The 27,117-nt window shown below is 43.4% G+C and overlaps 1 protein-coding gene across 2 annotated transcripts; it reads left to right on the top strand.

The window, feature by feature from the left end:
• Window positions 1–9,893: 9,893 nt before the first annotated feature.
• On the top strand, window positions 9,894–26,946 carry LOC115203822 (LIM domain-containing protein 2). 2 transcript variants are annotated; one of them, XM_029768856.1, is made up of 4 exons: window positions 9,894–10,082; window positions 22,704–22,748; window positions 23,070–23,206; window positions 23,283–26,946. In XM_029768856.1, the coding sequence occupies exons 1-4, from the start codon at window positions 10,080–10,082 to the stop codon at window positions 23,440–23,442; spliced, it is 345 nt and encodes a 114-aa protein (XP_029624716.1). In that variant the 5' UTR covers window positions 9,894–10,079; the 3' UTR covers window positions 23,443–26,946. The 2 variants fall into 2 exon arrangements, with proteins under 2 accessions (XP_029624716.1, XP_029624723.1); XM_029768863.1 differs by lacking the exon at window positions 22,704–22,748 and having other exon boundaries at window positions 9,895–10,082.
• Window positions 26,947–27,117: the final 171 nt, after the last annotated feature.

Here is a 27,117-nt window from a genome sequence, read left to right as displayed (position 1 = left end):
GTATGCAATTGAGAAAAGGCCATGTTCTCCTGATTGACCATGTGAGAAAGAATGCCACCACCCGGAAGAGAGTGGTATTCCTGCTGTTTTAGCTAGCAGATCCGACCCACTTGCTTACAGCTGATCTGGAGTAGGACAGGCCTGTTTAGATTAACACACTCTGCTGGTTACTGGTGTTTGTGAGGCAGATCCCATGTTTGATATGGGCTTTGGTAAGTTGACTGCCTTTACTTTACCAAAGACTGGTCTGTATTTTGTCACCTATTTATATACTCTTTTGGTATCCTTTTTCAGAGTATCAAGTGAGGTCTAACGCCAGCCATGTCCAGCCTTATCGACAGAGTAAGTGTGTGCCTGTGTAAGGAAGAATCTTAATTGCATACTCCTCGCATCCCCTCCTCTTCGGTGGGGTTTAACGGCAGTTGGCATCCAATATGTTGCCTTACCGCCCCCAACTGGACTATAGTATAAATCCATTATACTTTGTGATAGAAAATACTAAATAAAATAAAAACACCCTTCAACTAACCCTACACTCATTAAAAACCCACTAGCCCATTCCACTACTTTGACCCTATCTGCTCCTACACCATGCCAACGGCCTGAGAGGACAGGACACCGCCACTCAACACACACTGTAACTCTTCTGAAGTCAAATCTCATACAACCAAATATTTCTCTGCAGCTGCCACCAGAACATCTATTTTTTGTTACTGAAGTATATATCACTTGTTGGCATATCCCTCTTTGCTGGCACAGATCTACTACTCACAGGGATCCTGCCAGGATCCCTCAACCTTGACCCATCCTCCTCTACTTTCTTCACAGCCTCAGCGTATGACACCTTCTACACTACTCTGACTCTGGCCACCTCAACCTGCCTCTCTCGCACCGGACACTTCCGATCCCTAGCAACATGGGCACCCCTACAGTTGCACACACAACTTTTTCCACAGAATCTACACAATCCTCTGTCCCATGCCCTCCTGCACACTTCCCACATCTTGGAATCTCCCTCCTACACACTGGTGTGACATGACCATAAATGTGGCACCTGAAACACTGCAGTGGATTCGGCACAAAAGCTCTAACAGGATAACTGATATATCGTAACATGACTTTGGCAGGTAAAGACTGATTCAAAAGGACAGACTGTGACACCTCTTTCGCCTCCTGATGTGAAAATATTTGATTGTTTAAAAGACCAATTAATGCAAAAAATATCATAATTGGGCTGCCTGTCTCAACGCAGCCTTTGTGTACAAAATCCCTCCTACCTGGAGGGGAGTCTGCTACTTATTGGTCGCCACACACCTCAGTCAATGTAATCAACCAAATCACGTCCACCTGAAAGAGGCGGGACTACCTCTTTAAATATCCCCACCTGCGATAACTAGCCCCTTTCAAACCAAACCAGCATGGAACACTTACCCATAAATGAAGCCATAAAAACCAAGCCTGTTTTAAAATATCCAAAGGCTACCATCTCCCTGTTTTCTTGAAGACCTACCCGTTGTGTTTACTCCCACCTGGCCGAATCAGACTTTAAGCTATTTTTCATGGTGCCAAAACCTGGGATGGTAACACAATGGGGGGAGTGTAGCAGCATACCAAGCAGCCACCCCGGCCTACCAAGTGGCCAATAAAGCATCCTACCAGGAGGCCTACCAAGCGCCGTACCATATGGTCTACTAAATGACCTGCCAATCGGCTACCCGCAGGCTACCTGCTCCCCCCGCCGCAGGCTACCAGCTACACCCCGCCAAGGCGCTCTCCTTCCAAACCGCCCAGAGTGCTGCTCCTCCAGCTAGTCGCAGCCTACAGTACATTCAGAAAGTATTCATACCCCCTTGACCTATTCCACATTTTGTTGTCATTCAAAATAGGTGAGGATTTTTTTTTCTACCATCTAAACATAATACCTCATGATGACAAGGAAAAAATATTTTACATTTATTTTGGCAAATGTATTGAAAATTAAATATAGAAATCTAATTTGCGTAAGTTGTTGGCACCCCTGAGTCAATACTTTTTAGAAGCACCTTTGGCACTGACTACAGCTGAGTCTTTCTGAGTGAGTCCCTAAGAGCTTTCTACACCTGGATTGTGCAACATTTACCTATATTCTCTTCAAAATTCTTCAAGCTCTGTCAAATTGGTTTTCAGGTCTTGCCATAGATTTTCAAGTAGATTTAAGTCAAAACTTTAACTCGGCCACTCCGGAACAGTCACTGTCTTATTGGTAAGCAACTCCAGTGTAGATTTGGCCTTGTTTTTAGGTTATTGTCCTGCTGAAAGGTGAATTCATCTCCCAAGGTCTTGTGGAACGCAGACTGAACCAGATTTTCCTCTAGGATTTTGCCTGTGCTTAGCTCAGTTATAAAGGATTGATGTCCTGCCTGCGGGACAGTTGAGCTAATGTAGGCTAATGTGATTAGGGCGTAGACATATCTGATATTGGCAGAATTATTGTTAATCTAACTACACTGTCCAATTTACTGTAGCTATTACAGTGAAATAATACCATACTATTGTTTGAGGAGAGTGCACAGTTATGAACTTGAAAATGTATTTAAAAAAACAATTAGGCACATTTGGGCAGTCTTAATACAACATTTTGAACAGAAATACAATAGTTCATTGGATCAGTCTAAAACTTGGCACATATACTGCTGCCATCTAGTGTCCAAAATCTAAATTGTGCCTGGGCTGGAATAATACATTATGGTTTTTCTCTTGCATTTCAAAGATGTATTATCTTTTACCAGATCTAATGTGTTATATTCGCCTACATTAATTTAACATTTCCACAAACTTCAAAGTGTTTCCTTTGAAATGGTATCAAGAATATGCATATCCTTGCTTCAGGTCCTGACCTACAGGCAGTTAGATTTGGGTATGTCATTTTAGGTGAAAATGTAAAAAAAGGGTCCAATCCTCACAATGACAAGCATACCCATAAGATGATGCAGCCACCACTATGCTTGAACATGTGGAGTGGTACTTGGTATAGTATTGGATTTTCCTCAAACATAACGCTTTCTATTCATGACAAAGTTAATTAGTTTGCCACTTTTTTTTCTGTATTACTTTAGTGCCTTGTTGCAAACAGGATGCATGTTTTGGAATATTGTTTTATTCTCTACAGGCTTCCTTCTCTTCATTGTCAATTAAGGTTAGTATTGTGGAGAAACTACAATGTTGTTGATCCATCTATAGTTTCTTCTATCACACCCATTATACTCTGTAACTGTTTTATAGTCACCGTTGGCCTCATGGTGAAATCTCTGAGCTGTTTCCTTCCTCTCAGGCAACTGATTGGGAAGGACACCTGTATCTTTGCAGTGACTGCTGTGTATTGATACCGTCCAAAGTACACAGGTTGATCCAGAGCATCCCAAACATGCTCAATGGGCAACATGTCTGGTGAGTATGCAGGCTGTGGAAGAACTTGGACATTTTAAGCTTCCAGGAATTGTGTACAGATCCTTGCGACATGGGGCCGTGTATTATCATGCTGAAACATGACGTGATGGCGGCGGATGAATGGCACAACAATGGGCCTCGAGTTTGTCATTCAAATTGCCATCAATAAAATGCAATTGTGTTCGTTATGCCTGCCCAAACCACAACCGCACCGCCGCCATGGGGTACTCTGTTCACAACGTTGACATCAGCAATCTGCTCACCCACATAATGTCATACACGTGGTCTGCGGTTGTAAGGCCGGTTGGACGTATTGCCAAATTCTCTCAAACGAGAAGAGGGAGAGGGAGAGGGAGGGAGAGGGAGGGAGGGAGAGGGAGAGGGAGAGGGAGAGAGAGAGAGAGAGAGAGAGAGAGAGAGAGAGAGAGAGAGAGAGAAAAAATTAGAGGGAGCATACTTAAATTCACACAGGACACCGGATGAGACAGGAGAAATACTCCAGATATAACAGACTGACCTTAGCCCCCCGACACAAACTATTGCAGCATAAATACTGGAGGCTGAGACAGTTGGGGTTGGGAGACACCTTGGCCCTGTCCGACGATACCCCCGGACAGGGCCAAACAGGCAGGATATAACCCCACCCACTTTGCCAAAGCACAGCCCCCACACCACTAGAGGGATATCTTCAACCACCAACTTACCATCCTGAGACAACGCCAAGTATAGCCCACAAAGATCTGCACGAACACGAGGGGGGCGCCAACCCGGACAGGAAGATCACGTCAATGACTCAACCCACTCAAGTGATGCATGGAAGAGCACCAGTAAGCCAGTGATGCAGCCGCTGTAATAGGGTTAGAGGCAGAGAATCCCATTTTTTGGTTCTAGTCAAGATTCTAGCAGCCGTGTTTAGCACTAACTGAAGTTTATTTAGTGCTTTATCCGGGTAGCCAGAAAGTAGAGCATTGCAGTAGTCTAATCTAGATGTGACAAAAGCATGGATTAATTTTTCTGCATCATTTTTGGACAAAGTTTCGCATTTTTGCTATGTATCGAAGATGGAAAAAAGCTGTCCTTGAAATATTCTTGATATGTTCGTCAAAAGAGAGATTAGGGTCCAGAGTAACGCCGAGGTCCTTCACATTTTTATTTGAGATGACTGTACAACCATCAAGATTAATTGTCAGATCCAACAGAAGATCTCTTTGTTTCTTGGGACCGAGAACTAGCATCTCTGTTTTGTCCGAGTTTAAAAGTAAAACTTTTTTGTCGCCGTCCACATCCTTATGTCTGAAACACAGGCTTCCAGGGTGGGTAAGTTTTGGGCTTCACCATGTTTCATCGATATGTACAGCTGAGTCGTCTGCAAAGCAGTGAAAGTTAACATTGTTTCCTTAAACGGAACCTTGAGGAACACCGAAATGTACAGTTGATTTGTCAGAAGACCCACCATCGACAGATAAGATCTAACCCAGGCCAGAACTTGTCCGTGTAGACCAATTTGGGTTTCCAATGTCTCCAAAAGAATGTGGTGATCGATGGTATCAAAAGCAGCACTAAGGTCTAGGAGCACGAGGACAGATGTAGAGCCTTGGTCTGACGCCATTAAAAGGTAATTTACCACCTTCACGAGTGCAGTCTCAGTGCTATGATGGGGTCTAAAACCAGACTGATGTGTTTCATATACATTGTTTGTCTTCAGGAAGGCAGTGAGTTGCTGCGCAACAGCTTTTTCTAACATTTTTGAGAGGAATGGGAGATTCTATAAGGCCAATAGTTTTTAATATTTTCTGGGTCAAGGTTTGGCTTTTTCAAGAGAGGCTTTATTATGGCCACTTTTAGTGAGTTTGGTACACATCTGGTGGATAGGGAGCCGTTTATTATATTCAACATAGGAGGGCCAAGCACAGGAAGCAGCTCGTTCAGTAGTTTAGTTGGAATAGGGTCCAGTATGCAGCTTGAAGGTTTAGAGGCCAAGACTATTTTCATCAATGTGTCAAGAGATATAGTATTAAAAAACTTGAGTGTCTCTCTTGATCATAGGTCCTGGCAGTGTTGTGCAGACTCAGGACAACTGAGCTTTGGAGAAATAGGCAGATTTAAAGGAGTCTAATGATCTTTTCGTCAAAGAAGAAGTGTGCTCTTCAAGGAAGAATCACGGTTTCAACTGTACCGGGCAGATGCTAGACAGTGTGTTTGGCGTTGTATGGGCGAGCGGTTTGCTGATGTCAGCGTTGTGAACAGAGTGCCCCATAGTGGTGGTGTGGTTATGGTATGGGCAGGCATAAACTACGGACAATCTATGGATTTCCATTATGTGAAATCCATAGATTAGGGCCTAATTAATGTATTTCTATTAACTGATATCCTTATATGAACTGTAACTCAGTAAAATCTTTGAAATTGTTGCATGTTGAGTTTATTTTTGTTCAGTGTATATCAAAAATGTACTTTATTTTTTTATGACTATTACTAACCGATTAAACTAATTTTGGCCAAGGGATCCACGGAATAAATTAAGGGTGTAATACAATGTAATATTATTAATTTACAATGTATGTTCTTAACCCTGGGCAACATGGGCCTGGGAGGCTCACAGGAATAAACTCAACATGCAACAATTTCAAAGATTTTACTGAGTTACAGTTCTCCACCAAAGGTACATTTTTCAACTCAATACTTGTATTCCCCCTTCCCCCATTTTTTTTTACATGAATGCACTGTAATTGTAGCTTTAAAATTGCTAAGTTCTCTCTCTTGCAGGATATTAGTTTTAAAACTGCAACAACAACAAAATCTCTTTGCCACATGACAATCTGTAGAACTTCAGGAAATTAGCTTAAACTGCTAAATGTTCTCTCCGATGCCAAGAGATGGGCCTTTCAAATCTTCCTTCCATGGGCCTGAGACTTGTGTTGTCTGGCCATTCACTGCCCGAAGTCATAGTAAACCTCCTTGTATGCTATTATTATCTCACTAGAGTTGTGTTCAGATTGTGGGGGATCCCTGATGAATTTGCTAATATAAGGGGTCCACGGCCCCAAAAAGTTTGAGAACCCCTGATTTAACCTATTGCTGTGCATACTTTTGCACTTTACTCATTTGCTAATCGAATAGCATTGTAACATCTAAACCCTTTTTGTTCAAGTGGATTTAATTTAGTCTCCATGTCGATAAGCTTTGCAGAGCTACCCATGGCGTTACCTCCCACCCATCCTTTTATTTTGTATTTAGAAAAGACAACCCCATCCTATGAACCTAAACGTCACTCTTGTCCTTTCAGTTCTTTTGTTCAGCTCCGTGAGATTGAGAGGTTGGCCAAAGATATTCTGGTGGACTCATCAGTGTGGTGCAGGGAGACAGAGGTAAGAGCCGTGGCTCTTCTGACTGCAAATTCTACCAGATTACAGTGAGGGAAAAAGTATTTGATCCCCTGCTGATTTTGTATGTTTGCCCACTGACAAAGAAATGATCAGTCTATAATTTTAATGGTAGGTTTATTTGAACAGTAAGAGACAGAATAACAACAAAAAAATCCAGAAAAACGCATGTCAAAAATGTTATAAATTGATTTGCATTTTAATGAGGGAAATAAGTATTTGACCCCCTCTCAATCAGAAAGATTTCTGGCTCCCAGGTGTCTTTTATACAGGTAACGAGCTGAGATTAGGAGCACACTCTTAAAGGAAGTGCTCAGATTCCAAACTCTCCACCATGGCCAAGACCAAAGAGCTCTCCAAGGATGTCAGGGACAAGATTGTAGACCTACACAAGGCTGGAATGGGATACAAGACCATCGCCAAGCAGCTTGGTGAGAAGGTGACAACAGTTGGTGCGATTATTCGCAAATGGAAGAAACACAAAAGAACTGTCAATCTCCCTCGGCCTGGGGCTTCATGCAAGATCTCACCTCGTGGAGTTGCAATGATCATGAGAACGGTGAGGAATCAGCCCAGAACTACATGGGAGGATCTGCTGGGACCATAGTCACCAAGAAAACAATTGGTAACACACTACTCGTGAAGGACTGAAATCCTGCAGCGCCCGCAAGGTCCCCCTGCTCAGGAAAGCACATATACATGCCCGTCTGAAGTTTGCCAATGAACATCTGAATGATTCAGAGGACAACTGGGTGAAAGTGTTGTGGTCAGATGAGACCAAAATGGAGCTCTTTGGCATCAACTCAACTCGCCGTGTTTGGAGGAGGAGGAATGCTGCCTATGACCCCAAGAACACCATCCCCACCGTCAAACATGGAGGTGGAAACATTATGCTTTGGGGATGGTTTTCTGCTAAGGGGACAGGACAACTTCACCGCATCAAAGGGACGATGGACGGGGCCTTGTACCTTCAAATCGTGGGTGAGAACCCCCTTCCCTCAGCCAAGGCATTGAAAATGGGTCATGGATTGGTATTCCAGCATGACAATGACCCAAAACACACGGCCAAGGCAACAAAGGAGTAGCTCAAGAAGAAGCACATTAAGGTCCTGGAGTGGCCTTGCCAGTCTCCAGACCTTAATCCCATAGAAAATCTGTGGAGGGAGCTGAAGGTTCGAGTTGCCAAACGTCAGCCTCGAAACCTTAATGACTTGGAGAAGATCTGCACAGAGGAGTGGGACAAAATCCCTCCTGAGATGTGTGCAAACCTGGTGGCCAACTACAAGAAACGTCTGACCTCTGTGATTGCCAACAAGGGTTTTGCCACCAAGTACTCAGTCATGTTTTGCAGAGGGGTCAAATACTTATTTCCCTCATTAAAATGCAAATCATTTTATAACATTTTTGACATGCGTTTTTCTGGATTTTTTGTTGTTGTTATTCTGTCTCTCACTGTTCAAATAAACCTACCATTAAAATTATAGACTGATCATTTCTTTGTCAGTGGGCAATCGTACAAAATCAGCAGGGGATCAAATACTTTTTTCCCTCACTGTATGTAGTGAGTCATTCACGGCACTGAATGGCTCCAGCAAAACCCATGGTGACAGACTCCTCACGGAAGTAACTAAACACCCCACTGCCGTGCTTTCTGAAGGTTAGCAGGATTCATAGTCAATGGTGCACTAATGTCAATACTCAGTATTCAAATACAGGGTGAAAAACTAGCTGGATGGATGACAGGAAAAGGTGGTGGACACGGGCTGCTTCTGCTTTTACTAAGTGACATTCATGTGTTTGTTTACGAAGACCTTATGTGTTACGTGCAATACTATTGCAGGCATTGCCATAGACCTGCAGGGTCTTCAGACTTGAGTCTCCTAAAAAACAGTTAGTTAGAGCGTACAGTATATCTGATACTGAAAGTAATGTGGTAAATGATCCCACACCACCACCAACAACCATAATGCAATCACAATAACCCCCCACTAGATGGTAGGTGTTTTCCAGTCTCAAGAGTAACTACCCCAACCCTTTTCTCTCAGTACAGAATAGCCTATACACCATCCCCCACTTAGACCCACACACCCTTCTACTTCTAGTGTGATGAAGGCCTCTCAACATCTGTTTTCAATAACTGGACTCTGGGTCACCCTTGACTCCACACAAAATGCACTTACATGGACCTAACAGTTAATGAAGACATCAGCAGCAAACGACACAGCCATTTCACACTTAACTCTTTGGTCTTTTTTTTAATTATCATACACAACCAATTGCTTTCATGGTATTTTAAGCGCTACTATTATCATGCTCAACTTTTGCATGTATGTCATATTTAAACACAGGTTCCCATCACAAAGCCAACTGTTGGCAAGACTGGGCATAACAGACGTGTGCTGTGAATGTTAGTTAAACTGAGCAGGAATTAATGGTTGAGGGTGCTATTCTTCGAGCTGTTACAAATTATTTGAATTCGGCAGGATTTCTCAGCCTCGTAAATGTGGAACTTGTTCTTTGCTGGGCCACAGGCCAAAGAGTGGTTCATACCTACCTACCCAGACATAAACCTCAACAGTCACTGGACTTTGGACAGAAATGTGCTGAGACTTGTTACATGTACAGTGCACTTTGGGTTCTTTGTCATCTGCAGCACACAAAACATTAGTGTCAGTGCAGTCAGACTGTGTAGATGAGAGTCGAAAGGTGTTTCCTCCATGTACATCTTGTATTGATTTGTTAATCATTTTTTTAAAGAGCAGAAAGGTGCTTATTTTTCTTCCCTGTCAGCAAAAGGGATGACAATTAGTTGTGATGTAGGCATATTCATCTGTGTTAGTTTCTTTTTTTATTTTAAACCTAGGACTGATTTACACTGTTAATCTTTTTTTGAATCCCTTTTTCTTAGGAATGACCGTTTCAGTAGAGGGAGGTGGGGTAAGAGAGCGGGGTGGGGTAAGAGAGCGGGGTGGGGTAAGAGAGCGGGGTGGGGTAAGAGAGCGGGGTGGGGTGAAGGGGAGAGAGCCTGGTGAAGAGGAGAGAGGGGGGGGGGTGACTGGAACCAATAGCGTGCAACATCCTGCTAATATAAAGAACAAAAAAAAACGACTCTTGAAAAGCAAGAGCTGGGGAGCCAAGCTGAGGTAACTCGCCGGGTCTGTAGGAAGAATCCTGACAACAGAAATCGGGGAAACGAATGAGAAAGCAGTCGATCACAGCCTATTGATCACCAAATTGTCTTTCTATTTAAACGTTGACAAAAGTACACAGATGGTAAGTGCTTCTCGACCATTGCTCGCGTTTCTTGTACAGAGATGGCTAGCTAGCGACAGCATACCCTCTCTTCCCCCTCCCTCTCCTTTTGTGATGAGGTGATGTCCACTCGATGCTAACTCGCTAGCTACCAAGGTTGCTAGCCATCCATTCCGTTTTTTTGGCGGAATGGCTCATGTTTACCCTGCTGTTCTGTTTTTAAATAGGGCAAAAACGTGCAATGTAACGCTATTTTATTGCACTGTGCCAACTTGCCATCTCTGGTCATTTTTTTGTTGCACGCTAATTAATAATCAATCCGGCATTATGTACGGCATTGTGCAGCTTCCCAGCATTTCACTCAAAATGAGCTTATCTCAAACGATACATATTTACTGGTTACGTTAGCTTGCGAGCTAGCGCAATAGCGGAGCACTATTCTCACTGGTTGAGGCTTTGTTTTATGTTTTGCCTCAAGTGAAGCTTTAAACAGTCATTGTCTGTTATGTTTTAGGATAAAGTGCACTTGTTTAACTTTAGTTTGATCATTCTGATGTAGAATCAGAAGGAATGTGCACTGTCGATCGCCTTTGTTGGTTTTCTCAACAGATTGTGGCTGTGCATAGTATACATGTTTTTATTTTTACCATTTTATGAAGTTAACGCCTGCCATTCATATACATCACCCAGTTTGGCTTCAGAAGCGCTCTCTGGCTGGCTGATGACAATCTTAATGTCTACGTACTGTTATTACCTAATCATGCCAGCCATTATTTGGTGCACAGAACCTGGCGTCTCTCCCCTGTTACATAAAGGGCTGTGGAAGGGATTCTGGTGTGGTAGGCGCACGGCGGTTGTTGGAACTGGAAGGCAATGAGGAGACCGCATCATTGCAAGCCAACACTGTGTCATGGTGAACGGTATTAGCCTAGAAATGCATCAATTATATCATATATTGATTTATTGTAACACCCCTGTGAATTATCTGGCTCCCTGCGAGCTCATGACAGTAGCAGCATGGCCCAGCACTAGCAGTGGGTAAAGTACCTGTTTCAAATGGTGTTTTCTTCCATTCCCGCATAATGTTCTCCAAGTTGAGACCTTGGAGAACACATTTACTGCCCTATCTGCGGTCTTGCCAGACCAGCTCTCTATCAAATCAAGACGCCGATCTCTATAATTACTGCCTTGGCATATGATCACTTTCGTTTACCGCCACTTTGTGGGTACAGACTGGGGATATGTAGATGTGCTGTCTGTAATTTTGGCCGAGAATTGACACATGGTTTGAAGACAGATTTACGTCAATGCTGGCGGATTTGTGGGGCAAGCTTCTGTGGCGAGACGTTTGTTCTGAGTGATTGACTTCAGCGCGGAGAGAAGCTGGTTTCACTGTCTACGTTGAACGTGCCAAGACTGTCTGCTTGTATTGACACCTAGGCTGCATTGAGAATTGCCCCCACAGTTTCCTTGAAACATTTCCATTGTACAGCCATATGCACCATTGCCCAATGACTTGTCAAAGGCACATACTGCCTCTGTCTGTCAGAGCGGCGGCGAGGCTTTGGTCACAATGTAAAATGTGTTCATTACATTACTTGCAGGTCCAATTGAAGTAACCATATAGTGCACATGTTTCCTTTATACAACTATGGGAAATGTTTACACTTGTTTTGGAGTGAACAGCTCCATGTGCACTTCATTGAGCTTTCCTCCATAGCTGGCCGGTCCTCATGGTGTCAGATTTATTTTTACAGACGGTCACAGAGATGGTCTGTTGGGATGGTGTAGATGACAGTACCTTACTACAGTCATTGGACAGGGAGTGCAAAAAGAGAACGGTCAGGTGCTGTATGTTTTAGGTGCAGATCAATGGAGGGTGTGAGTGGGAGATAGAGGACTATGAATGAGGAAAGGTAGGTAGCCAAAGCTGCCCAGTTGGTTATGGCCATTTTAGCTAGCCTAATGGTGCAGTTAAATTATTCATCGTTTTTGATACCTCAGTCTTGAAGTCAGGGTATCATTGAACAATAGCCTGACCAAAGATAAACTAAGACATGGCATAATGACAAATGCCATTCCCTTGTAGATTGCTTTTTAAAAATGAATGTTTTTTTGAAACATTTAATTTGATTCAGTCATTATGTAGCACACTTGGGTAGAAGTCCCAAATATTGATAACTAGCAATGAACCATGGTCAGGGAAAGAAACATGTCAGAAGTAATCCAATAATCATTGTTTTTAATGCCCTGGAGGGATGTAAGACTTCATTCACACAGCATTATGGGATTTATCCCAGCCGTTTCTGCCCCAAACTTTTCCGCTCCTGTCTTTATTATTTTGACATGGAAGCCTCTTGAAAACAAACTTCCTAAATGGCACTAACGGTTCATTGTTTACACCTGCTCTATTGTATCGTTGCTTGTTGTGAATATTATTATAATTTTTTTTAGATGCAAACTCAACAAGACGTTTAAACGTTTCCATCGGTTAGATAACCTTCCTGTTGGCTGATCTTACATCCTAGTACCAAGCAATTGCAATCACATTGGGAGGGCCCAAGGACAAACTGTGCACACTGCCCAGTAAAAAATTCAACATTTTCCACAGCAACCTCGCCTCACGTGAGAATGACAGCAGCAAAGTGTCTACATGTGCAGTATATACTGTGGGCATCCTGGTTTACTGAAGAATGCCTACTGCATCACACCACCCACTTCTCATATGTTGGGATGCGTAGGTGTAAAAGTTCATGCTTTTGTCTCCTGCCTCTGCTGTCACACAGCCTGACACAACAGGCAAAGGGGGCAGAAGGTATCTTGCGCTGTAGTTGTAAAATCTCCCATGTTTTGTGAAATTCCAATGGAATGGTAGACTTCAGATTTGCATGTGTTTTGGTCAACGCGATGGGACCTGTCTTCCATGAATTCCTGTCCCTCCACAGGCTTTGGTTGCGCAACCTTCTCTTCTCTGTGCGATACGTCGTATCAGTTCTTAGGTTTGACGCTGAGAGCTGTTTTTTGAGTGACTTCATTAAATGCATGATCAGCGGCTTCTCGCTGTGTCCCTACATGCTAAAGTCAATAGAGAGCAATATTGTTAATGGCTGACCTCAAGCCAAAGGTTGTGGGTTCAAATCTCAGATGAAACATTTCTCATCACCTTTTTGAGATGGGATCTCCGTAAAATGTTCGGTTATGCCAGTGGGAATGTGTGAAAGCTGAGAGTAGATGTTATTCAGAAATGTTCCTTAGACAATCGTGACCCCTGTTTTTCAGTCTCAGCTGTTACCTCCCTAGACAGGTTTCGCATCCGTGATTATGGCATTGAGGCTCTCTGTCACTAGTCATATAAGGACAACATCTCTCACCGCAGCCTTACAGGAAATGGCCTCCCCTGACGTGTGAAAGTGAAGAAAGACTTGTCAACTGACAGAGGTTGGAAAGAAACTTGCTAATTTAGTGGTTTTACAGCCTCGATACTGCCTCACTTATTTGTTAGCTGAGGCTTGTACATTGGACATGGTGGCCTTGTTTCAGATCCACCTGTGACCAGAAACGTCCACTGACTTTCCCTTCTCACCCCAGTGCCATCCATCTCTAGCTAGTTAGCTGTGAAATCGCCTTAACATACTCCACTATCAATTTAGGAGTCTACAATCTCACCATGTTCCACCTGCAGATCGATGTGCCTCAGAGTGGAGACTGACATTCACAACGGCAGATGTACAGTGCAAAATTTGTCCATGCTACGTCAGTGGGCCACGAGTCCGATTCTGGGACAAGGAGCGCTCTCCTTCAAGGAGTGACTGGGAGTCTTTTGGGCTCCAGTAAAAAAATAAAATGAATTGGCACGACTGGCTCATTTGAGAGAAGACGTCCTCCTGAATTTTGAAATCTGACATGTATGATAGATGTTTTCGAAATCTAAAAGTCGTATTCCTATTAACTTCCAGTGTAGTGAGAGAGACTTTATCACTGCTACGTCATACCAGACGGATTTCTGCCTCCTTGAACGCCATCAACTCTGATGCGTATGAAAACATGAAATGATCCAGGGAATCACTCGGGTCACAAATATGAAATTGCATTTGTCACATGCGCCGAGTACAACAGGTGTAGACCTTAGAGTGAAATGCTTACTTACCAAAATGCTTACTAACCAACAGTGCTGTTTTAAAAAATAAAATAAAATAAAAATATAGTTAAGAAATAAAAGTAACAAGTAATTAAAGAGCAGCAATAAAATAACAATAGCGAGACTATATACAGGGGGGGGGGGTACCGGTTAGTTGAGATAATATGTACATGTAGGTAGAGCTATTAAAGTGACTATGCATAGAAGATAACAACAGAGAGTAGCAGCAGCGTAAAAGAGGGGGGGCAATGCAAGTAGTCTGGGTAGCCATTTTATTAGGCGTTCGAGTCTAATGGCTTATGGGTAGAAGCTGTTTAGAAGCCTCTTGGACCTAGACCTGGTGCTCCGGTACTCCTTGCTGTGCGGTAGCAGAGAGAACAGTCTATGACTATTGTGGCTGGACTCTTTGACCATTTTTAGGGCCTTCCTCTGACACCGCCTGGTATAGAGGTCCTGGATGGCAGGAAGCTTGGCCCCGGTGATATACTGAGCCGTACACACTACCCTCTGTACTCTGTAGTGCCTTGCGGTCATAGGCCGAGCAGTTGCCATACCAGGCAGTGATGCAACCAGTCAGGATGCTCTCGATGGTGAAGCTGTAGAACCTTTTGAGGACCCGTGCCAAATATTTTCAGTCTTCTGAGGGGGAGTAGGTTTTGTCGTGCCCTCTTCATGACTGTCTTGGTGTGCTTGGACCATGTTAGTTGGTTGGTGATATGGACACGAAGGAACTTGAAGCTCTCGACCTGCTCCACTACAGTCCCGTCGATGAGAATGGGGGGTGTGCTTTAGAGGTCGACCGATTATGATTTTTCAACACTGATACCGACTATTGGAGGACCAAAAAAAGCCGATACCGATTAATCGGCCGATAATTATTATTATATATTTTTTTGTAATAATGACAATTACAACAATACTGAATGAACACTTATTTTAACTTAATATAATACATCAATAAAATCAATTTAGCCTCAAATAAATAATGAAAAATGTTCAATTTGGTTTAAATAATGCAAAACAAAGTGTTGGAGAAGAAAGTAAAAGTGTAAAATATGTGCCATGTAAGAAAGCTAATGTTTACGTGCCTTGCTCAGAACATGGGAACATATGAAAGCTGGTGGTTCCTTTTAACATGAGTCTTCAATATTCCCAGGTAAGAAGTTTTAGGTTGTAGTTATTATAGGAATTATAGGACTATTTCTCTCTATACGATTTGTGTTTCATATACCTTTGACTATTGGATGTTCTTATAAGCACTTTAGTATTGCCAGTGTAACAGTATAGCTTCCGTCCCTCTCCTCGCTCCTACCTGGGCTCAAACCAGGAACACATCGACAACAGCCACCCTCGAAGCAGCGTTACCCATGCAGAGGAAGGGAAACAACTACTCCAAGTCTCAGAGCGAGTGACGTTTGAAACGCTATTAGCGTGCACCCGGCTAACTAGCTAGCCATTTCACATCGGTTACACCAGCCTAATCTTGGGAGTTGACAGGCTTGAAGGGGTGGGTATAATTTGTGGAATGTTCCAACAGGAATCTGTTCCAAAAAACGTAAAGTAAAAGGTTGCCAACCAACAACGCATACAAAGTAGCAACGTATACAAACCTAGCTAACTAGCTGCTGAATAGGCATCAACTCACCACGTAGCTTATCCGTAATGTTTGTCCATAGGCAACCAGAGTGAGGACAGACATTTTTCGGAATAAACGTGATGAGTGAAAAACGCAATGAAATAGACCACTCCCTACCCGGTATCTTATTCTGCAGCTATACAACTTTGTATGCGTTGTTTTTTGGAAACCTTGTTATTTACGAAGTTTTTGGAATAGATTCCTGTTGGAACGTTCCACAAATTATACCCACCCAGGTTGAAGTCATAAACAGCGCAATGCTTGAAGCACAGCGAAGGGCTGTTTGAATGAATGCTTACGAGCCTGCTGCTGCCTACCACCGCTCAGTCAGACTGATCTATCAAATCATAGACTTAATTATAATATAATAAACACACAGAAATACGAGTTTTAGGTCATTATGGTCGAATCCGGAAACATCATCTCAAACAAACGTTTTTTTCTTTCAGTGACATACGAAACCGTTCCGTATTTTATCTAACGAGTGGCTAAGTCTAAATATTCCTGTTAGGCATTGATGTTTATGGTTAGGTACATTGGTGCAACGACAGTACTTTTTTTGCAAATGCGCTTGTTAAATCAACACCCGTTTGTCGAAGTAGGCTGTGATTCAATGAAAATTAACAGGCACCGCATCGATTATATGCAACACAGGACACGTTAGATAAACTAGTAATATCATCAACCATGTGTAGTTAACTAGTGATTATGTTAAGATTGATAGTTTTTTATAAGTCTAATGCTAGCTAGCAACTTACCTTTGCTTCTTGCTGCCCTCACGTAACAGGTAGTCAGCCTGTTAATCCTTGTGGAGTGCAATGTAAGGCAGGTGGTTAGAGCGTTGGACTGGTAACCGAAGGTTGCAAAAACGAATCCCCCCTGAACAAGGCAGTTAACCCCCGTTTCTAGGCCGTCATTGTAAATAAGAATGTGTTCTTAATCTGACTTGCCTAGTTAAATAAAGGTGTAAAAAAAAAAATATATATCGGCAAATCGGTGGCCAAAAATACCGATTGTTATGAAAACCTGAAATCGGCCCTAATTAATCGGTCGACCTCTAGTGTGCTCGGTTATTCTTTTCCTCTAGTCCACAATTATCTCCTTTTGTCTTGATCACGTTGAGGGAGAGGTTGTTGTCCTGGTACCACACGGCCAGATCTCTGACCTTCTCCCTATAGCCAGTCTCGTTGTTGTCAGTGATCAGGCCTATCACTGTTGTCATCGGCAAATTTAATGGTGGTGTTGGAGTCGTGCCTGCTTATGCAGTCATGAGTGAATAAAGAGTACGGGAGTGGACTGAGCACGCACCCCTGAGGGTCCCCTGTGCTGTGGATCAGCGTGGCGGATGTGTTGTTACCTACCCTTACCACCTGGGGTCGGCCCATCAGGAAGTCCAGGATCCAGTTGCAAAGGGAGGTGTTTAGTCCCAGGATCCTTAGCTTATTGATGAGCTTTGAGGGCATTATGGTATTGAACGCTGAGCTGTAGTCAATGCATTCTCACATAGGTGTTCCTCTTGTCCAGGTGGGAAAGGGCAGTGTGGAGTGCAATAGAGATTGTGCCATCTGTTGGGGCGGTATGCAAATTGGAGTGGGCCTAGGGTTTCTGGGAAAATGGTGTTGTTGTGAGCCATGCCCAGCCTTTCAAAGCACTTCATGGCTACAGACGTGAGTGCTACTGGTCGGTAGTCATTTAGGCAGGTTACCTTAGTGTTCTTTGGCACAGGGACTATGGTGGTCTGCTTAAAACATGTTGGTATTACAGACTCGGACAGGGAGAGGTTGAAAATGTCAGTGAAGACACTTGCCAGTTGGTCAGCGCATGCTCGCAGTACACATCTTGGTAATCTGTCTGGCCCTGCGGCCTTGTGAATGTTGACCTGTCTAAAGGTCTTACTCACATCAGCTGCGGAGAGCATGAGCACAGTCTCCCGGAACAGCTGGTGCTCTCATGCATGTTTCAGTGCCATTTGCCTCGCAGCGAGCATAAAGTAGTTTAGCTCGTGTCACTGGGCAGCTCTCGGCTGTGCTTCCCTTTTTAGTCTGTAATGGTTTGGAAGCCCTGCCACATCTGACGAGCGTCAGAGCCGGTGTACTACGATTCAATCGTAGTCCTGTATTGACGCTTTGCCTGTTTGATGGTTCGTCGGCGGGCATAGTAGGATTTCATATAAGCTTCCTGGGTTAGAGTCCCACTCCTTAAAAGTGGCAGGTTTAGCTCAGTGCGGATGTTGCCTGTAATCCATGGCTTCAGGTTGGGGTATGTACCTACGGTCACTGTGGGGACGATGTCATTGATGCACTTTTTGATGAAGCCAATGACTGATGTGGTGTACTCTTCAATGCCATTGGAGGAATCCTGGAACATATTCCAGTCTGTGCTAGCAAAACAGTCCTGTAGCTTTGCATCTGCTTCATCTGACCACTTTTCAATTTTTTATTGATCTAGTCACTGGTGCTTCCTGCTTTAATTTTTGCTTGTAAACCGGAATCAGGAGGAAATAATTATGGTCAGATTTGCCAAATGGAGGGCGAGGGAGCGCTTTGAATGCATCTGTGTGTGGCGTAAAGGTGGTCCAGAGTTTTTTCCCTCTGGTTGCACATTTATCATGCTGATAGAAATGAGGTAAAACGGATTTAAGTTACCCTGCATTAATGTCCCCGGCTACTAGGAGCGCCGCCTCTGGGTGAGCGTTTTCTTGTTTTCTTATGACGGAATACAGCTCATTCAATGCTGTCTTAGTGCCAGCCTCTGACTGTGGTGGAATGTAAACAGCTACTAGGTAGATGGTGTGGTCTACAGCTTATCATGAGATACTCAACCTCAGGCAAGCAATAGCTCGAGACTTTCTTAGATATCGTGCACCAGCTGTTATTTACAAAAATACATAGTCCGCTGACCCTTGTCTTACCAGACGCCACTGTTCTATCCTGCTGGTACAGTGTATAACCAGCCAGCTGTATGTTGGTGTCGTCGTTCAGCCACTACTCCGTGAAGTTTAAGATGTTTGTTTTTAATGTCCCGTTGGTAGTTTAATTTTTAGCGTAACTCTTTTGTTTTATTCTCCAAAGATTGCATGTTTGCTAGCAGAATGGAAGGAAGTGGGGGTTTATTCGATCGCCTACAAATTCTCAGAAGGCAGTCCGCCCTTTGGCCACTTTCTCTGCCTCCTCTTCATGCAAATCATGGGGATCTGGGCCTGTTCCCGAGAAAGCGGTATATTGTTTGCATCGGGCTTGTCAGACTCGTTAAAGGGAAAAATGGTTTCTGCCTATCCATGCTGAGTAATCGTGGTCCTGATGTCCAGTTATTTTCGGTCATAAGAGACTGTAGTGGGAACATTATGTACAAAATAAGTTTTTAAAAAAAGCTAACAAACGAACAAAAAAACACAATTGGTTGGGGGAATGTATAATGTCTGCCATTTTTTTTCATGGCGCCGTTCCCCTATTCTGAAAATAACATTCAGAATGGGTGGCCCTTTAACAGGCTGGTGTAGTCAGTGCATTTTTACTGTTTATTTTCCATCCATCTGTCTCATCAAGGGGTGCAGGTCAGCGTTCTAAAAATAAGATGCGCTGAGAGACTAAATGAAATGAATGGCCGCTGACTTCTTTCAACATCTAGGGCCAGTTTCACTATGTGTATGTTACCATAAGAACACTGTGTGTCACACAGCCTGGGGTGAAATGTTTTAAGTAAACTTACCAGCACCAAGTCCCTTAGCCTTTCTACTCTAGATGGAAACATTGATTTCCCATGACTGTTAATATTCCTGTCTGTAGCTGTAACCTTTCTAAAAGGGGCCGATTTTAGGCTCGTTATCTCTGTATAAACATACCCAAATATTGGACAGAGGTCTGGTTTATGCTTTCTAATGCTGATCGTTTCAAAGTCGTAAATGGAATTCATAGACGATGCATACCCGTGCAAGCAGGCACTTGACGCTCCGAACCCTTCCCTAAATACTTTTATTAGGGAAGAGCTAGCCCCAGTGTGGATTCCCTGGGCCTGAACAGACATCCCCTGGTGAAGGCCTCCTCTTACTTCGAGGCAGGGTGCAGTCACCCCCAGACCCCCTGCCATTGTTGGGGTGGTCTGAGCTTCAGGGGAATAGGCAATGGGATTTGTCATTGTAATGAGATTAGGAGCTCCTCTTCAGAGAGGGAGAGTCTCAACCTGATTTGACTGTGGGTGCAGCACAGCAGGGCCTAACTCTTCAAATGGCTGCATGGAAGAATCTCACATACATGAAGTGTAGCCTACTTGAAACTCAAACAGAGATGCGGTGTCTCTTCCGCTTAGTGTGAATAAATGACAGGTAAGAGGCTGAATATTAATGTTAAAGGTGGGAGTCTGATCTAGCAAAATCAGTGAAGTGCTCTTTTCTCTCTGGCTGGAGACTTTAGTAAGTGGTTCCAACTTCAAACTAATCTAAATGGGTACACCAAATTGTAATTGAATTACTATGTGTTAATCTAATGGGCAGCCTGCATCTAGCCTACTGTTTTTGAGCACCTTTAGTTGTGTGCACGGTTGGCACATACTGTCCTTCTCACCATTTAAGGAGAGGTTTGGTCTGTGTACAGATCATTCCTTGTGGTAGTTATCTGCTGTAATCAGCCTGTGCTCTAAGCCCAGTGGGGTGACAGTTAGCTGTAGCAGGCTCCCCACAGGGACTCTTAAAGTCTGTGTCGTGACTACTTCCTGCCACAGCGTAATTCTTTGGTCGGCAGTCAGTGGCGTGTCTTCATGTACAAATAAGGCAAAAGAAGACAGATGGCACCAGCCATGTAGAAGCCTTCCAGGACTGACTGTGTGCTTGCCTGCCATGGTATCTCTTCCTGTTTTCATTATCTTTTAGTGACTATGGCAATTCTTTAGCCTGAATTGGTGATTCACTTTGCTGTAAGGTACTGTACGTTGCATGCTGTGCTAAAACAGGAAACCATTGCCTTTTGAAGCAGTTTATTGATCTTATGAAATATGAAGCTCCTGTTGAGTGTTACTCATGGTTGCTCTCCTGTTGCAACAGGAAGTGAGTTTACCATGCAGCCAACCAAGCAGTGCACCCTGTACCCTACCCAAATATGAGAATGAAGGAGACTTGGTGAGGAGGAAGATGGTCAGGATGGCGATTGCATCTACAGGAAGTTGCAGTCCCTCCATCAGACATTCCGTTCTCACAAACTAAGGCAACACCCCAGCTTCCTCAATCATTCAGTTTAAAGATATCTGACATGATTTTCACATCAGGGTTCAGTAGTGAGTGGGCGACAGTTACGCCAATTTAATAGAAAACAAATTGGATTCCCAAAGTCTCTGTGGTACCTGTATTATCTGTGCACATGCTAGATGATGTGTAAGGGCTTTTGGGGAGCTCTTCTTTGACCCTAATGGCTGCCAGTTGTGAAGTGCAACATGATTGAATCAGTGGCTGATGGGTTTCACTCTCAACCGCTTGTAACAGCTCATTATTTCAGTTTAATGGAGTTTTTCTGTCCGTTCCATCGCGTTCTAACTGAGCAGACCCAATGAGGAGCTGGATTTGTAGTGAACAACCAATATCCCTGTGGATCAGCGCTCTGTCCACTCCCCTTCAATGTGTGTGAATGTAGCCTAAATGTCCCCCTTTCTGCTGCACAGGCTTCATGGAAGGGCTGTAGCGAGAATATGGCGGTGCACAGTTGTCTGTCAAATGAGGAGCCCCCCCTCTGACTACCACCAATCTCCTGACATAGCAGTCAGGGTTTAGATGTCTGCAGTGGACTTTCCCAGAGAGCAGTCTGGCCTGCACACAAGCGTACACAGCCTTTTCAGTGCGTCTGCCTAAACTCATGTGTCTGTGTGTCGGTCTGTCTGCTAATTGACCTGCTAGTCCAGCTTCACGGCGTGGACGTCAATGTGGAGAAATTACTGAAGCCTGTCGGTCACATAGTTTTGAAGTATAATTCTTCACCAGGTGTGTTTGGAGCCAGGTGTGACAGCTGAGACCTAGGCGCCTTTCACCAATTGCTTGACCCATTTCTGCCCTGTGGACGTTCAGACTTTTGTGGCCTAGTTTCAAACCGACTGTAAGCAACTCCACAATGATCTGCTAGGTCAACATCTGTTAGCAATATGGCAGACAATATGATACCTGTCCTGCCCTCGTGGGTTTTGACAGGGAGTCCGTGCCAACAGTAGGGTCTAGGAGTTTGTGTATGTTGAAAGTAACTTGTTTGTGTACGGTATAATGCAGTTGTCATGGATAGGAATGAGTGTTCAGGGTCTCTCTGAGACAAGTTGAAGCAGGAAGTCCATGGATGTTTGTCAGAGTAGGGCTTTGGAGCCACGAGTAGAGAAATGAGACAGGCCTCCATTACATAAGGCCTTTAGTTCTATAGACCTGAATGGTGCTCTCTGTTAAGGCCAAGCTCTCACACTGAACTGTTGTAAGGTTCGTGAACAAATGGTTTTTTATTGACTCAAGTTGTACATCAGAATTCCAGATTAGTGATGTAGTGTAACACTGGCGTTGGTTGCTTTCTTAAACCTCTGTGCTGTGTGCAAGTCGAGAGCATCCTAAGGATGTCCGTAATATCATGCTTGGGGTTAATATTTGAAATGGTTGCGCTACCCTATGATTGTGTTCAGTGTACCTACTTACATGTCCAGACAGAAGGTAGCTGACCTGCCCTCTGGGGAGTACAGTACACTGACAGATGGAGCTGTCGGAGGGAGAGAGCGGGAGTGTGGAAACTACTGGGATGAGAGGGATATTATGGACATGGTATTGTCAATATAACAGGGGAAATCCTGAATGCTTAGACTTCTGTTGTAATAACACTAAATAGGAAAGTACTGAGGTTTACTCATTTTATTCCAGGACAACAGAAATGCCCCTGAAGATAAACCTGTCCAGCGCTCCAAAGTAAATATACCTCCATTATCACTCCCCCCTCCTCCTTTGTCCCGGTTTCAACCCAGTAGGACATTATCTTTTAATCACTATCCTTCTCCATTACCTGTCTGTCTGGCCCAGTGTGTCTCACCCTACTGAACTTTACTCAGATGTCATCCATAATGGAACTACAGTTTATAGACCAGTACATGTTTTCACATACTCTCAACAGCAACTCATTTCGATAGATTGGTTATCGACAACTCAGCAAGTTGATATGATGCCTCATTTCTCCATTGAAACACATGTTTGAAGTCATAGTAACGGTGTGGTTTTTGTTCATGTGCGTAGTCCTTCAGCTTCAAGACACCGAGGGAGGTGTGCTCGTCATGTGAGAAGACCGTCTACCCCATGGAGAGATTGGTGGCGAACAACCTGATATTCCACTCGGCCTGTTTCTGCTGCAAACACTGCAACACCAAACTCAGGTGAGACTCTCTCTCTCTCACTCCATATCAAACTGTGTTGTTCTTTTGTTTATATTCTGCCCCTCCCTCCCTGCAGCCTGGGCACATTTGCTGCCCTTTCGGGTGATTTCTACTGCAAGCCGCACTTCCAGCAGCTCTTCAAGAGCAAAGGCAACTATGATGAGGGCTTTGGCCGCAAGCAGCACAAGGAGCTTTGGACCTCCAAGGAGGGCGAGAACATAACAAAGACTGCGTAGCCACGCCTGTCTGTGTCCCAACCGTTCTCCCACGGGAAAGGCTATACGGACACTCCTGACCTGCAAACCGACTTTTATTTTCAGAATTGGTAAAGGTCAGGGTTGGTTTTAGATTTTGGGTAGTTTTGCAGGTCAGCAGTATCCTCCTGGTATTTCCCATCTCATCCCCAAAGCTGCCTCTTCTCCACCTCCAACATGTCATGAGGGGTGCAGTCAACGCTCCTGTGCGCTCGCTCCACATCATGGAAGACAGACACATGACCGGCCAGTCACGCCCCTGTCGCTTGACATTTTATTTAGTGGGGTGTTTATTCCTTTCATTTGGTTTTTTTTAGTATCATTTTTATTTTACATTTGCTCTTTTGAAATGGTTGATTGTGACCAAACTGCTTATTCACAAACCAGTGGTATGTTTTTGCTGTCCTTTTTGAGGACTACATTATCATTGTTTTCTTGTTTATTTTTCGGATAAATTTGCACCCTTTTGACACAACAGGCGCAGGGACTGTATGCTCAGGTGAACATATGGTTAGAGAAGCTGGAGTTCACTCTACGCTGTAGAGCATACTCAGGTCAGCCATACTGAGCTAGGTTCATTAGCTAGTTTGTACTATTTTATGACCTCTTTTTAGTTCCATATAGTCAATTAAATCTAACACCAATTTTTAAAGACCAGTCCTCTGCATTGCGGTAGCACCGGCGGAAGACAATTTGTGAGTTTGTCAGGGTTCACTTATCTGAGAAACAAACACGGTACAGTAAAACTGTCACACGTTCTCTCTCTCTCTGGGTACATTTAGTTGAACTCTGTCTTATTGTTCAAATGTGTTTTTGCTCCTATGATCTGAATGGCTGCTAGGTTTCAGTTCTGCATGTTTGTCCTGTACGAGTCTTAGCTGTATTACCTTTGGTCTGTACTGCCCTCCTGTGTTCTGGATGACTTTTTAAAACTAATCTGCTTCATTGACTCTTAATTTCACTTTACTGGTTTTAAAATGCACTCTTTGCTCTTATTTGCTGGGTTTGACTGTCATGCGATAAGTTGCTCTCCCTCGTAGAGGCTTTTTTTGTCTTTATTCTGAAAATGAGAAGTATCTCATAGGTGTTTGTACATAGCTTGTGCTTAGTGAACATATCGCACTATACTGTGCACATATGACCATGCATGTCAACCAGACAAGTCAATGTTAGATTGACAGGGAGCATAGCCTAACAGGAAACCACAAGTGTCACGCTAATATCCCTTGCTGCTTCCTGTCCATGCAGAGCTGTCTGTTAATGTACTAAATTGGGCTAAGTTGGTGTGTAAAACTAAGCGGGACTTTCGGATCTTTCAAGACAACTGTGAACTCTGGTGGGGGAACAATGTCAAATCCTGATGTCTGTGATCTGCCAGTTGGGAAAGTCGGCATTAGAAAGAGGCCAGAGTTCCTGACGCAGAATTATGAGTTGGATGACCGTTTGGGGGGAAAAATCCCATCAGCTTTTTCCCTGTTGTCTTGAATGCTCGAAAGTCTGAGAATTCTGTGTTCTGAATGCGGCAGAAATTCACATATGACTGGGAGGTCCTGACGGGGCCACAAGTGAAATCACATAATGTAAAAAAATATATATTATTGTGCTTCTCCAGTGACATCACATCTGCGAAAATATATATATAAAAATTGGGGGGGTTGGGGGATAAATACCTCATGGCTTTCTTGTCTCGACTGCATCATGTGATTCTGGGGGGGGGGGGGATTGTCAGTTTCGGTCTGCTGAACATGGTGGATCTCCCATCGACACCAATGTGATAGATAGCAGATGGGTCTGGTCTACTTTATTGGCTAATGTAACCAGAAAGATGGAGTGGGATGTCTCGCTGCTTCTTCATCTCTGATTTTGAGCACCAGGACCTAGTACTGTATGAGGAGTGGGTGCTAACAGGGAATGTTGTTTGACCTGGGGCATGTTCAGGGGAATTCCTACGCAGTGAGTAAAGCCCAGGCCTAGTGCCCTGAACCTGAGTAGCGCCTCCTGGTGGGAGAAGAGAGGTAGGAAATGCTTGAGTCAGTTCAGCCAGACCCAGTAAAGGCTTGAGATATTACATATCACACAATTGTCAATGAACACGTTTGCCCCCAGTAATTTCTTCTGTATAGCTTTTACTCACTTTTTAAGATGTGGGAGTGGCCTCGGGATGAAACGGTTGTGCTACAGGTATTTTTAGGTTGGCCTGTTCTACAGAGACACCTGCTTTGGCCAACAAACTCAATAGACAAGATTTTTATTTTCTTCATTCTTGCTTTAGAATGAGACTAAAGCCATTGAATTACATCATTTGGAAAGTATTCAATGCCACAACACTTGAATGACACAATGTATATTGTGATGGAAAGTTTACTGTGAATTATAAACTAGGTAGTTCGAGCCCTGAATGCTGATTGGCTGAAAGCCGTGGTATATCATACCACGGGTATGACAAATCATTTATTTTTACTGATCTAATTACATTGGGAACCAGTTTATAATAGCAATAAGGCGCCTTGGGGGTTTGTGCTATGTTGGGCATATACTACACCTCGGGCTTCATTGCTTAATCAGAGCATGCTGTGCAGAATAGAAAATAAAGCCTTAGGCCATGGTTTTAGCCATTTATTTGTAACATTATTGCTTTTTCAAAACAATTTTGTTATTTTTTTGGAGTGCACATACCTTTCTCCCTGTTCCAGCCTATCCCCTGTGAATGAAAATAATCTTTCTGCTTGTTTTCCACTTAGTCCGTGTGGTGGATATGAGTGGCTTTACTCAGCAAGAAGTTTATGTACCCACTCATCCTCCACTCTCTCCTGAATGCTTTTCATTTTTTCATTACATTTCCTCAAGTTGTAAAGTGATCTATTTGTTTTTAAGATTTTGTAACAGTCCTCGAGACCACCCAGAATGCTTTGTAACCAAGAACATCATATCAAATAACACTGTGTCCATATCGTCTGTTATGTGAGGAGTGTGCCAAGGTACAATGGCGTTATCCTGTGAATAAACTTTCTTTGTATAGAGAAACAAAGAAAGAAGGTGCACTTCCATACTGGTGCCAGGAGGCTCAGGTCTCTGAGCTGTGTGACTGTGTGTGTTCTGCGAGTCATGTAGTTGTGTGCAAAATTGGATGTAGACTTAACATTTATTTTTCAATGCAGGTGTCACTGTTGTCAAAATGTAAATGTATGCATTTAAAAACAAGAACATTCTGTATAACTTGACCTGTGGATGGTGGCCTTACAAGCAAAAGGACGTTTTGGCTCTTACTCGTCTTTCACCTCTACTCTCCTCTCTTCTTCTTTTGGATTATTACTCCAGTTAAATTGTGTTGTAGAAGAACATGATTATAAATAATGTGATTTGTGTCCCCTCCCTCCCCACCCACACATGCACACAAATGTATTTTGTCTGATCATTTTCTTTCAGTAGTTTATTAATTTTTTTACATGCTTTTGGAAAAATAAATGAAGATGCTGGTGTTGATAAGTGAGGTGGTTGTGTTTATTACATGATGAGTAAAGGCAGTACATATTTCATATTTGATACTAGTCATTTGTTGGGTAAATAGTAGGCCTTTTTTATGAAATGTATAGGAGCTAGTGTGTTTATTATATACTGTTATAGACTCTTTCAGATGCTTGACAACAGGAGTTGCCT

The sequence above is a fragment of the Salmo trutta genome, chromosome 1 (assembly GCF_901001165.1).
Source record: "Salmo trutta chromosome 1, fSalTru1.1, whole genome shotgun sequence".
Taxonomy (NCBI): Eukaryota; Metazoa; Chordata; class Actinopteri; order Salmoniformes; family Salmonidae; genus Salmo; species Salmo trutta.
The sequence above is the reverse complement of the archived record's forward strand: the minus strand, read 5'-3'. Positions and strand labels throughout refer to the sequence as shown.